This window comes from Heloderma suspectum, chromosome 3 (genome assembly GCF_057233095.1).
Source record: "Heloderma suspectum isolate Gila_16-S chromosome 3, 16-S_ref, whole genome shotgun sequence".
Lineage (NCBI taxonomy): Eukaryota > Metazoa > Chordata > Lepidosauria > Squamata > Helodermatidae > Heloderma > Heloderma suspectum.
Genome location: NC_139460.1, coordinates 185,775,089 through 185,788,531, shown reverse-complemented (window position 1 = coordinate 185,788,531; position 13,443 = coordinate 185,775,089). Strand labels below are relative to the sequence as shown.

Here is a 13,443-nt window from a genome sequence, read left to right as displayed (position 1 = left end):
AGGAAGAGCAGTGGAGGTGATTGTTGTGTCCTCCTGCTCTGCATTTCAGTTAGACAGGCTTTTCTGTCCATCTAGCTGGGACGAATTGGGGGGGGGAGGCTGGAGGGGCCTGGAGATAGCTCGCATCCCAGCCTCTCCATCCCCCTCCCTTCCCCCCGAAATGCCACCTTGTCCACCCCTGCAGTAAAAGCATATGCATCTACTGCATATTTTAGCATTCTTTTCAGAGCAAGTATATGTTATTCCATAGTAGTTATCCTCTGTCCTTACACTGTGCAAAAAGTAGATCAGTTAAATGTGATATATAGTTGTGAATTATCTCTATCCTAACTGCAAGCCTGCCTCTAAGTAGAAGTAAATGTGCCACTTCTCAGTTCTGCAATGAAGGGGTAAGCAATATGCACACAAGACCCATGAGCTGCTATTATTTTGCTCAAATTATTTTTGTGCATTACATGCAATCTACATTTCTTTAGAGAACATAAAACAGTCTGGTGAGCATTCCAAGAAGCTTACCAAAAGCATCATCAATTTCTGGAAGGAAAATATCTGAGCCCCCCCCCCTTTTTTTTTTGTTAGTAATGTAGGTGGATTCCCTTACCAGGCAATTGCTAAGGTAACTACTTGATCAACAGCAATTACATCAACCCTGCAGAGAAAAAGTTGTTTCATTTCCTCATTTTTGTTGAGTTGTTCCTTTATCAATTTTTATGCATAGAATCACAGGATTAACGACAAATGTTAACAATCTGCATGATTACTCGGTAAAATTTCCAGTGATTTCAGGGGATGTTGAAGAGACCATTCAAGACAAATCACATTCACAGCTCAGCAGCTCACTCCTTCCTGCTGACTATTCTACACTACATAAAGATTTGGCATTCAAGATATGCCAAGCACTCAAAAGTTTTAGCAAAAGCTCAACCATCTGCATCTTATTATAGGAGATGGGGGTAAGCCTACCATTGTCCAGTTGGCATGAATAACAAAACATCTTATAGTGTTAATTACCCAGTGCAATTATTAACACAAACTTCATCAAGCCCTCTCAGCTTGTCTTGTTCAGGAAACCACACTTTGAAAGAGACCTTCATGCATGCTAGGAGAAAACAAACACTGAGTTTAGGAAAGGGGCTTGAAAACACTGTAATTACAATCTGCCTTAAAGGTCAGGAAGAAACTGTTCAAGACAGCAGTCTTACAGAGAGTTAATCATGCTTAACATAATGGACCTGCACTCCAATCCAAACACTTTGATTGGTGACCATACCCAACCCTCTCTTCAGTTCTGGGAGATGGGGTGGGGGAAGGAACTTCCCCTTCCTACTCCTCAGCTGTGTCACTGGGTCCAACACCATACCAGCAAGGTATGACATGTTTGTGATCAGGGTCATGGCTAAAATCTACATCTCTTGTTGAAGGAAACTTAACATTACATTTGCATGAGTGTTTTACAGTTAGAAGTGATCGTGTGTAATCTGCTCTTTCTCAATAATATTTTGATAGTAAATCCAACTTGGTTAGCAGTGGAAGTATTATCACAAAGTACATTTCTCTGACTGAGAGCAGCTACCTCTGTTCCATAGCAGAATCGGCCACAATCCCTGAAAGATGGGAGTGGATGTTAGCCAAGCCATGCATTAAGTATGGAAAATAAGACATCAGTGCAAATCAAAAATAATTCTATCTCTCTCTTTCATGCTGCCTATTGAAATTTCACAGAAATTGTAAGGGTATAGCTCACTAGCTAACATGACAAGGGCTCCTAGGCAATTACATCCAACCCGTGCAGCCAAAGATGTGGCAGGTTAGCTCAATACATGTAATTACCTCCCACATGTTACTTTGGGAGTGGGGGCTCTGAATGCCTGTGGAGCTTTCAGATAACAATGCTGCAGTGACAACAGATAGGATTCTCCTGTAACCACAATTGACAGGCTTCTCCTATAATGGTCTACCCTCTAGAATTTAGAGTCTAGATCTAGCAACCCTATGCCTCCTTTAGCTCCTCATGGTCCCCATCCCGTCAACCTCCCTCGCCTGCCTATTTCATTCCTGCCAATAATACTTAACTCCTCATGTCTCTAGGCTCTCTGCGAGATTTTGCCATAGTTCTACTTGCTAATAGGCTCTTCCTTTCTTCAACTCCATGCCTCCACCATGCATTGTTTCCTCAGGCCCGTGCTTTGCAGACCAGTCCCTACTCTGTCTCTCATCCTTTCCCCACTATTTCTTGTGACCAGCCTCCCTAGCACTCTAGTCTCTCCCCCCCCCCACTGACACACCGCATACAACAGCCCCTCTTGAGATTTTGTCAAAACCTCTCATCAGCCCATCTACTTCAAGCCACCTTCTTCCTCACCAACCTTTATTTCAGCCTCTTATTTGCTAATCTATTGCCTACACTGCACCCTTTCTTCAATTACCTTGCAGCTGGGCCCCCTACCTCCTATGATCTTTCCCCACTCCTAGCCTGTTCTACAAACCTGCAGGTGGAAACCCTGTATGAGATTTTTTAATCTTGGTCAAATGAACAATTTCCCTATGTCTTGGGGCAAACAGATGACTATGGTAAACCCATATGGATCCAGGGTCAGCCCTACCATAAGGCAGAGTTAAGCAGCTGCCTCAGGTGGCAGCTACTGTGGGGTGAGAGGTAGCAGGAAGGGTTTGGAGGGCAAATATGTGTGTGCCACATGTCCTGCCACTCACCCCTTAAGCTAGCCTGCTGCCCTCCAATGTAGTGGAGGTCACTATCCCAGCCCCAGTGTTGAAGTAAGATTCAGCTATTGGTCCAGTTGGCTTCTGTATGTGGAATGGGAGGCAAGGGTGCCATCTTGTCCCTTACCTCAGCTGGCAAAATGCCTTGGGCTGGCCATGCCAGGATCAAGTCACTGAAGAACTTCTACAAATCAGGGAATGGGGGAAATTTAAAGTACAGCTTGGAAAGACTGAGTGGAAAGCTGAGGCTTCTCCATGCCCATGCTCTCCCTTGCTTTCCTCTTGAAATGGCTCACTCTCTCTCCTCTGCCTTAAAAAAATCTCTCTCAGTGGGGCTCCCTGAGCATAAGTAGCCTTTGGTGAAAGAAAAACAGCTTTAAAAAAGAAGTTCCAGGAAGAAAATCACATGGGGGTGTCAGTTCCCCCCTCACACCTGTCCCTGTGGTGCGTGCTTTCAATCTCCCTTCACTCACCCTTTCATGCAGCATGATCTGAGCGGGGTCATGCTTCATCGTGTTTAGTTTCATCTTCATAGAAGCTGTACTGTAAACTTCGAAACGTTTGTTCCTAAAACAGCTGGAATTGCCCATTATATGAAAGTTTCTGACAATTATACCAGTTCAGCTGATTAGTGTGAGAAAGATAGCTGCCCTAGTAGTTGCAAACCCAGGGACAACTACTGTGTATCAGCTAAAGGCCTACTCACATATTTATGCTTTAATTAATTTGCGCACATACACCCAGATCATCCTAACTCAGTAGTTTTTCAATTACAATTTATTTGCAATGTGTCAGGGGCTCCTTGGAGGCCTCTCTCAGTCTAATCCAGTAGCCAAGTCCAGACACAGACAAAGGAATTCCTTTCAAAGCTTTATTCTTCTTTTACAACTTAACAACTATACTGATTGCAACTAGATCTGAGCAGCACAGTACCTATGCCCTACGTTGGAACAGTTGGTCCCCGTTTGAAAGGGAATTACTGGCAGACCCCTGAACTTAAGGACTAGGGAGAGTCCCTCCCCTTTTCCCTTGGATCCTCTGGGCGCAGCCGTTGTTTGTGCGCCAACCTGGCATTATGCCTCCTTTCCGCGCCCTCCATCTGGTGCCACTCTCTGCCGCGCATCCACCAAGTCTGCTATCTGTGCCTGGTCACTCCCTGGACTGCTAACTAAACTAGGAATGCTGGTGGGAGGAATCTCCGCCAGCTGTTGGTCCTGGGAAAGAGGAGCGCGCTCCTCTCCCAGGAGCGATTGCTCTTCCTCAGAATCAGAACTACTCTGGGATTCTATGGGCCCCTGACACAATGGCTGTGAACAGGTGTGAGAAAATCCACCAAAAATGTGGCTGGAAAGTTTGATCATTAACTTTGATCATGAAGTTTGATCTTTCTCCTATACACACACACACACACACATACTTTAGTATAGTAAAAAAGTTTCCATTAGTACCCATAGAAGTTTCCCACCAAGCTTAATTGCCATGGAGAGGTTTGGGGTTGGGGAGTTAACCCTTTCCTCCCAGGAGTGATCCCCTTGAAAAATGCCCCTGCATGGCAATTAAGCTGAGAAAAAAACTTCTCTTAGCACCAATGGACACTCAGGAGTATGGGGAAAAGACTCCAGATTCAGAGCCAGAACCCCATGAGCTCAGGCCTAGCAATATGCCTGCCTGGAGTGCACTCTGGGTTTATCCACCAAATGCCTACAAACAAGCCCCCAAGAAATGTATTTTGTAGGTACATATAAATGTACTTGGTCATGGTTACCTTGGAAAGCCACTGGTCCTGAATCCAGGAAATATCCCATGTTTTATTTTATTTATTTATTTATTTATTTTACAAGATCTATATACTGCTATACATCAAACAGGATTCCTTTGCAGCAAATAATAAAGGAAAGAAAACAGAATCAAAATACAAACCTGAAATATTTAAAATTAGGTTATAAGAATAAAACCATAACTGGTCAATCAGGAAAGGCCTGTTTAAATAAAAATGTCTTCAGCAGGCACCAGAAACAAAACAGTATCTATGCCTGTCTGACATCATCAGGCAGGGAATTCTACAGAGAGGGAGCCAGTACAATGAAGGCTCTACTCCAAGCATGCAGAACCATCAGGAGCACCTCATCTGATGACCTCAGTGACCAAGCAGGCTGGTTAGGAAGAAGGTGCTCTCCCAAGTATTCTGGCCCCAAGTTGTTTAGGGCTTTATACACCAGTAAAATAACCTTAAACTTGGCCCAGTAGGAAATAGGCAGCAAGTGTCGTTCCTTCAGCAAAGAAGTTACATGCTGAAAGGGGGCAGCTCCAAATAACAGCTGAGCTGCTGCTTTCTGCATTAGCTGCAGCTTCCAGACCAACCTTAAGGGCAGCCCCACACAAGAGCCCATTGCAGTTATTAGCACCTGTATTACTGTGGCCAAGCTATCCCTATCCAGATGCAAGGATAATGTATAGGAATAGTGTATAGGAACCCTGGGGTAATTTAAGAGCCAAACTACATCTGGTGGGGGATAGCTGTAATCTGACACCTTTTCTTCACTTTTTCTTTTCTTCATTTAATTTCCTTTATAATATTTCTATACCGCTCCATAGTCAAAGCTCTTTGGGCGGTTCACAAAGATTAAAAACCATTAAAATACATTATACAAAGTGCAAAATCATTTACATAAAAACATATAAACAGACAGCACACACAGAGACAACATATATCTAAAAACAAATTTTAAACAATCAACCAAAGACAATCCAGGACCTGATTGAGAATGCCTGAGAGAAGAGGGCAGTTTTAACCTGGCGCAGAAAAGATAACAATGTCAGCGTCAAGTGAGCCTCATTCCATAATTCCATAATTGGGCAATCATTCCATAATTGAGTGGCCACCACCAAGAAGACCCTCTCCCTTGTTGCCTCCCTCGAGCATTCTTGGAGGTTGCACCTGGAGGAGGGCCTTAGACACTGAACATAGATTAGAACTATCCAATGCAGGGCAGGAAAAACATGGAGGGGATGATCCCCTCCATGCTTCAGCCGCCCTGCATTTGCAGCTAGACAGCCGATTTCGACTATCTAGCTGTGGGAAGGCGGAGCGGGGGAAGAGGCTGCTGGACAACACATTGGATGCGTCATACTGGCATTTCCGCCTTCCCCACCCCGGAACGCCCCCCAGAACGCCCCGTTTTCACCGCTCCACGCTCCTCTTCCAAGTGCGGAGTGCGGGGCCGTTCCAAGCTGCCTGCGAGGCAGCACAGGAAGGGGAGAAGGTCGGTCCTGCAGGAACTGACCTCACAGCATGGGCTCTGAGGTCGGTTCCCAGAAACCCACATATCCTATGGCTGTCCAGCCACTGACTAGAGGCCATAGGATTGCTCCCTCAATTTATTATATTTTATATTATATTTTCTGTTGTATTTTTGTGGTTTTAATTTTGTGAACTACCCAGAGAGCTTCAGCCATTGGGAAGTATAACAATGAAACAATACATAAATAAATAATGTAGTGTACAAGTCAGTTCATGCGAGGAGCGGCGCTCCATCAGCACGCTAACTTGATTGGGAAGGGGAGGAAGCACCTAGAGGAGGGGTGTTGACAAAGGCTCCTTCCCCCATGAAGTTAGCAACCCTCTGCTGCTATTTTGAGCTAAAGAAAAGACATCAGGAGATCCAGACATGTTTTGTTTTGTTTTAAATGTGAGCTGCATCTGGTGCGCTGAATGTCAAGATATGCAAATAATAAATATACATTAAAAATTATAACACTCATCTGGGAGTGACTTCATGTACTACTGTGTTGCACTTCCTCTGTTTGACGTTGTGGATAATGTAGGTGCGCGCCTCATGTGACAACAGCTCATGCAACCCCCTCAATAATGGACATGAATGAGTTCCCTTTTTGCACATTACCCTCACAGAAGCACACACACAAAAAAGGAAGAGAAACTCAGTTGTGCTTTCTCTTTTAGGTTGCAATGCTTAGCAGAGTTAGGTGCTCTCCAGCACGCTGATTTCAGTGGACTTATTGCACCTCTCTGCACAGTATCAGGCTGCATTTTCTGGTACCATGCTTTGCTAAATTCCATGCAAAGTATTATTCTCCTTATATCTTGCTAGAGCAAGTGCAACCAAATATGTTTAGTAACCTTCTAAATAGGCTACAGTCAGTATGTTGTAGGATAACACTTTGTCCAAAACCTAGTAATGGAATCCAAGTGAAAACAACACAAGTCATGCAGTTAGAGAGGTCTACAAATGCTGCCAAGCCAAATTACTTTCTCTAAACAACTCTAGCAATTGACATTACCCAATCTGCACATCCAGACAAGAAAAGACACTGAACTGCTGATTCATAACTGTCAAGACTATTCCCAACCAGTTTGAGAGGCCATGGTGGGGGATGGGGTTACTGCAACTCCCATACATGGTAATCCAGGCAAAATATATGGGGGAAACTACTAATGAAAGATTAAGGGCACAAGCCAATGCATATTTAGACATTTTTAAAAGTCCTACAACTCCCAGCATTCCCCAGCCAGCATGGAAGTTGTAGGATTTTTTTCTGCCTGAACAATACTTTTTTCTGTCTATAAACACTTACCTGAGAGTAAGCCCAACTGAACTAAATGGAATTTATGAGCAGATGTGTATGGGATTGTGTTGTAAGACTGTGCAGGCTTTACCTGGCAATAAGTGCCATTGAAATCACTTCTCAGCAAATTTTCCCATTACAATCTGAATAAGTACGTATAGGATCAGGCTGCAAAGCTGCAATCCTATGTAGAGATAGGCACCATTGAATCTATTAATTTCAATAAATATAGGTGCAACTATGCATAGAAAGGGGCTGCACAACTGCAACTTTATGCACAATTAACTGGAAGTCAATCCAAGGCTGCAAAGACTAGACTGCAAGACGGCAACTCATTAAGTCCCAGTGAGTAAATGGGATTAATTTCTGAGTTAACCTGCATTGTATCAGGATGCCAACAGTAAAAACCAATTTATGATTAAGTCGAGAAAGCTGCAAGAAGTATCAACATTTTCATGTGTGAAACCATTCCTGCGTCTCTTTACACTGAGGGAGGGAGGATTAGCCTTCTCACCAGAAATAAAGAACAAGCTAATCAGGCCACCTACACAGATCCAGTAAGTTTGGGCAAAATGGACTTTAGGGTTGGGGGTTTCTATCTCTGGGCAGTCAGTTAGTGCTGGGGTTTGGCAATGAAGATTTGGGAACCTCTAAGCCATCGAGGGCTTCGGAATTCCTTAGGGTAGCATTAGCAACTCCTTCCATAACACATCTCGGACTTAAGGAACAATGAGTCTTGTGGCACCTTCAAGCCTATCAAATTTATTTGGACATGCATCTGACGAAGCGAACGGTGTCCACAAAACCTTATGCGTTAGTCTTTACGGCGCCAGAAGGTTAATTGCTGTGTTTACTGCAACAGACTAACAAGGCTACCCCTCTGGAAATGTTACAGTGGAAGGCCTCAACTTTAAGGAGACAGAAGCGGCTCCCAGTGTAATTCTCTCGATGTCTACTCAGAAGTAAGCCCCCCTTGGGGCCATTGGGGCTTACTCCCAAGAGCGTATAAGACGACCGCAGCCTAACTGCCCGTTAAACCCGTTACATTTGCCCTTTACACGGCGGCTAGAAGGCGGAAAAGGGAGCCTCTCAAATTTAACCCGAGAGAGGCGAGTTGCAGCGTTAGTTTTTCCGGGTTTTCTGCAAATCTGAAATAAGGAGTGGTTCTGCGTGAGCACCCTTCACCCGGGAGCGCTCACTGGTGACGGGTGGCCAGGGAGAAACCGGGAGCGGCGTCTCTGGCTTTGCCGGGCAGCCGCGCCCATTTCCGCGCTTACCTGGGGCCGCCGCCATGCCGGACGACAACAGCCTTGGTGAAGTTCCCGACCGCTGGCAGGTGAACCCGACGGAGCCGGCCCGCCTCTCACGCGGACGGGCGCCCCTTTGCCCCGCCGGTGCCGCGGGAGGGGCCAAATGGAAGGTCTCCCCCGGCGCCAACTCCCTCTTCTGCCGCGGCAAGAGACTGCCGAGGGCGCCGATCACTTCCTTCCCTTCCCGTCCCTTCCACTTTCTCCTCTCCTGTAGAAAAGTGAGTGGCTGGCATTGACTCCTACGCGGAGAAGTCAAGCGCTTCTTCACTTAGGGTCATCGGCGCCGCACAGGCAAATCCGCTTTCTCGGCTTGACAGCCGCCCGCCCACCGACAGGAGTCCCTCGGCGGACGGGGATGGACGAATATGTATCTGTGCCCCCCTGTAATACACAGGCCACCTCCAAACACACCTATCTTGTCATACATTTCGCTAGTTATTCGTGATGCACACAGACTGATGGAAAACCAAATGCCTTATTCTGCCCGTGTCTCCTATGATGCGATGTTTCTGTTCCTTAATTTATTTTTTAAAGACATGGACTGTGTCTTCATCAAAAAGAAGATATCTGGACAGTACCAACAAAAGCCAGATAATCATTAATAAAACAATATAAAGCCCAAACATGAATACAGTAAAATGGAGAGGCATAAAAGCTATTCCAACCAGCTAAAAATACAGATTTAAACTCAAAATTTTAAAAGACTGGACAAATTTTTAAAAATTAACTTGGCGCAGAAAATAGGAAAACCCTGGCACCAGGTGTGTGTTTCACAGGAGGGTATTGTAAAACAGAGCTTCCACCACTGAGAACTCTACAAAAACAATCTTTTGTAGATTGTAGGTGCTCTGTGCCTTTGGGCCACTTGGCATGTTATAACAGTATAAATGGGGGGGGGGGGATATTGCCCTGAATAATTCCGTAGAAGAAGGATGGGATCTTTTAAAATTAGCAATAAATAAATAAAATACAACTCACTGGGGAATAGGGGAGGAATGGATGGTGAAAAGGATCCTGCTTTGTGCTGTTAGTAGTAATATGCAAAAAGGAACTTAATGCAGCTCCCCTGTAGGGGGATGTCTGAGCTCTTCTCAGTGCATGAGGGATGCATCCATGAAATGTGGGTCATCTTTTGCACATTGTCTTTCATGGCAAAATGGAAAGACAGGTTGCGTACCTGTAAATGTCATTCTTCAAGTGGTCATCTGTGCATTCACACATATGGGCTGTGTGCCTGCATGGGGCCTCGTTCAGGAAACTTCCATAGCTGAGGATCATTTTGTGCAGGAACGCTCCCTACCATCTACTGCACATGTCCCAATGGTTCCTGCCCAAGCCCTCAGTTCCTTGAGACCGCCTAAGTGGCCTTGGATCCAAAGGCATATATCACACTTCAACAACAACACCATAGTGACATTGACACCAAGTAGGGATGGTGGGTGGGTTGTGTGAATGCACAGATACCACTTGAAGAACTACAGTTACAGGTAAGCAACCTACCTTTCTTGTTTGTGGTCTCTGTGCATCATACATATGGGCGATTAACAAGCTGACTTACCAAAGGTGGGTCAGTGTCCTAGTGTAAAATTGAAGAAAGTACAGCATGTCCAAACGTGTAAACTGCTTGTGCCCTGGCATCCAACTTGTAATGGTGCACAAATGTGGATGGCTTTGACTATGTGGTGGCTTTACATAGATCTGGTAAAGTTACTCCTCTCTCGAAAGCTGTAAATGTAGCCACACCTTGTGCAGAGTAAGCCCTTATTGATGATGGCAGTATAAACTGATGGCGGTTTAGCAACTTCATATGCCACTGTATAGTCTGAACAACCCAGGAAGAAAGCCTTTGTGAGGGAAAAGGGAGACCTTTTGTCTGTCTTCCCATAACAAAGGAACAGGCTGGTTGACTTGTGAAATGACTGAGTTCATGACTTATACAAAGCCAATGTATGCTGCACATCTAGTGTGTGTAAAGTTTTCTCAAGCACTGAAGCAGGGGATGGGGAAAAAAAGCTGGTAAAACAATGTCCTCAGAGGAATCTTCATGACAACAGAATGAGAAGTGCATTGGGGTATTACCCAGATTTTCATGGAATCAGCTTTGGTTTGTCACATCATCAAACTGGCATGGGCTGCTCAAGCAATGAGAGAGCCTTGTTTCCCACCCCTGTCCAGGCTCCCCCCTGCTACTACATTATTATGACTGGAGAGCAACTAATTCTCCCCATGTGTGCAGATTTCCCTGAAGAAGCCAAAATCCCCAGTGCAGCATCTGAAGCCCCTCCCTGCCCCTGCTTCCTCCCAGCCCAATTTTGCCCCATTCCAACAATCTGCCAAGGAGTTATTGCTCCCACCTCATTTCCCCCCAGGTATGCACTTTTGCCTATTGCTTCCAACCCCTCCCCCCCCCCGCCGCCTTTCTCCTCCCTGCTTGCAATGAGAAACTCCATCATTACTGGATAAAATGCAGAAGGGACTTTGGACAGGCATGGGCGAATTTAATTCAGGTGACCATCATATCTACTATTGTGGGCAAGAATCCCTTAGAAGAAATGGAGTAGCACTCATAGTCAACAAAAGGGTGGGAAAAGCAGTACTGGGGTACAATCTTAAAAATGATAGAATGATCTCAGTACGAATCCAAGGCAAACCATTCAACATCACAGTAATTCAAGTCTATGCCCCAACCACTGAGGACGAAGAAGCTGAGGTTGATCGGTTCTATGAAGACCTACAACACCTTCTAGAACTAACACCAAAAAAAGATGTCCTCTTCATCATAGGGGATTGGAATGCTAAAGTCAAGAAATCACCGGGATAACAGGCAGGCATGGCCTTGGTGTACAAACTGAAGCAGGACAAAAGCTAATAGAGTTTTGCCAAGAGAACATGCTGATCATAGCAAACACTCTTTTCCAACAGCACAAGAGGCGACTCTACACATGGACGTCACCAGATGGTCAATATCGAAATCAGATTGATTATGTCCTTTGCAGCCAAAGATGGAGAAGCTCCATACAGTCAGTAAAAACAAGACCTGGAGCTGACTGTGGCTCAGATCATGAGCTGCTTCTTGCAAAATTTCGGCTTAAATTGAAGAACGTCGGGAAAACCACTAAACCGTTCAGGTATGACCTAAATCATATCCCTGATGAATATACAGTGGAGGTGAGGAATAGATTTCAGGGATTAGACCTGATAGACAGAGTGCCTGAGGAACTATGGATGGAGGTCCGTAACATTGTTCAGGAGGCAGCAACGAAATCCATCCCAAAGAAAAAGAAATGCAAGAAAGCAAAGTGGCTGTCTGATGAGGCTTTACAAGTAGCTGAGGAAAGAAGGGAAGCGAAAAGCAAGGGAGAAAGGGGAAGATATACCCAACTGAATGCAGAGTTCCAGAGAATAGCAAGGAGAGACAAGAAGGCCTTCTTAAATGAACAATGCAAAGAAATCGAGGAAAACAACAGAATGGGAAAGACTAGAGATCTCTTCAAGAAAATTGGAGATCTCAAGGGAACGTTTTGTGCAAAGACGGGCATGATAAAGGACAAAGAAGGCAGGGACCTAACAGAAGCAGATGAGATGAAGAAGAGGTGGCAACAATACACAGAAGAACTATACAGGAAAGATCTGAATGTCCCTGATAGCCATGATAGTGCGGTCACTGAACTTGAGCCGGACATCCTAGAGAGTGAAGTCAAGTGGGCCTTAGGAAGCATTAGTAACAACAAAGTTAGCGGAGATGACAGTATTCCAGCTGAGCTATTTAAAATCCTAAAAGATGATGCTGTTAAAGTGCTGCATTCAATATGCCAACAAATCTGGAACACTCAACAGTGGCCACAAGACTGGAAAAGGTCAGTTTACATTCCAATTCCAAAGAAGGGCAACGCCAAAGAGTGTTCAAACTACCGCACCATTGCGCTCATTTCATTTCACACGCCAGCAAGGTGATGCTCAAAATCCTACAAGCTAGGCTTCAGCAGTATGCGAACCGAGAACTACCGGAAGTACAAGCTGGGTTTCGAAGAGGCAGAGGAACTAGAGATCAAATCGCCAACATTCGCTGCATCATGGAGAAAGCAAGAGAATTCCAGAAAAACGTCTATTTCTGCTTCATTGACTACGCTAAAGCCTTTGATTGTGTGGATCACAACAAACTGTGGCAAATTCTTAAAGTGATGGGAGTACCAATCCCACCCCCTTGACCATGCCACTGCCAGGTCACAGAGGCACGCCCAGGATTTAATGCGGGGGTGGGGGGACATGGCACACTAGTAAAACCACCAGGGAGCCACTTTGAGTAAAAAAAGTTGGAGTAAAAGGAATTTCAGAAAGGAGACAAGCATCTTCTCCTCCACAAAAGCATGAAAAAAATGAGTCTGAAGGGGTTGCATCAGAAGTTAAGCATATGTGACCACCAAAACCATGGCTGCCATGAATCCTGGTAAACGCTGGATAGAGAAAGCTGAAACAATTTGCTGTTGAATTATATCCTTGGCAAAGGAAATAATGGCAGACACCCAATTCAGAGGGAGCTACTGTATGCCCTCTCCGTTCTGGAGTCCAGAAGTACTCTGATAAAAAGGATATGTTGGGTAGTTGCTAGTTTGGACCTTTCCTCATTGATGCAAAGTTCCAGTGAATTTAGCATGTTTCAAACCATTACAACAGTTCGACTCACAGTTAACTCGCCCACGAGTAACCAATCGTCCAGGTATGGATAAATTTCTGTTTGTTACATCTGGAGATAAGCACACATGACAGCCACATGTTTTGTAAAGACTCTCGGAGTTGTAGCCAAACCAAACGGTAGTACCTGGAATTG

At 44.9% G+C, this 13,443-nt stretch overlaps 1 protein-coding gene across 16 annotated transcripts in view; it reads right to left on the bottom strand.

Moving 5' to 3' along the window:
- The window catches only part of PIK3AP1 (phosphoinositide-3-kinase adaptor protein 1), a 106,570-nt gene that overhangs the window by 89,045 nt on the left and 4,082 nt on the right, over nucleotides 1-13,443 (bottom strand). For 7 of the 16 annotated variants that reach the window (XR_014788748.1, XM_084841366.1, XM_084841364.1 and 4 more), the window contains exons 1-2: nucleotides 8,583-8,823; nucleotides 1,012-1,099 (exon numbers count right to left, since the gene is read on the bottom strand). The exons of 3 other annotated variants lie outside the window; for them this stretch is intronic. Coding sequence is in view for 12 of the 13 variants with exons in the window: in XM_084841366.1 (XP_084697492.1) it covers nucleotides 1,012-1,039 (28 nt within the window). In the remaining variant the exon portion in view is untranslated. Of the gene's footprint in view, nucleotides 1-1,011; nucleotides 1,100-8,582; nucleotides 8,824-13,443 lie in introns of those variants that run through there. 6 more of the 16 variants (XM_084841365.1, XM_084841371.1, XM_084841368.1 and 3 more) reach the window with 1 other exon arrangement.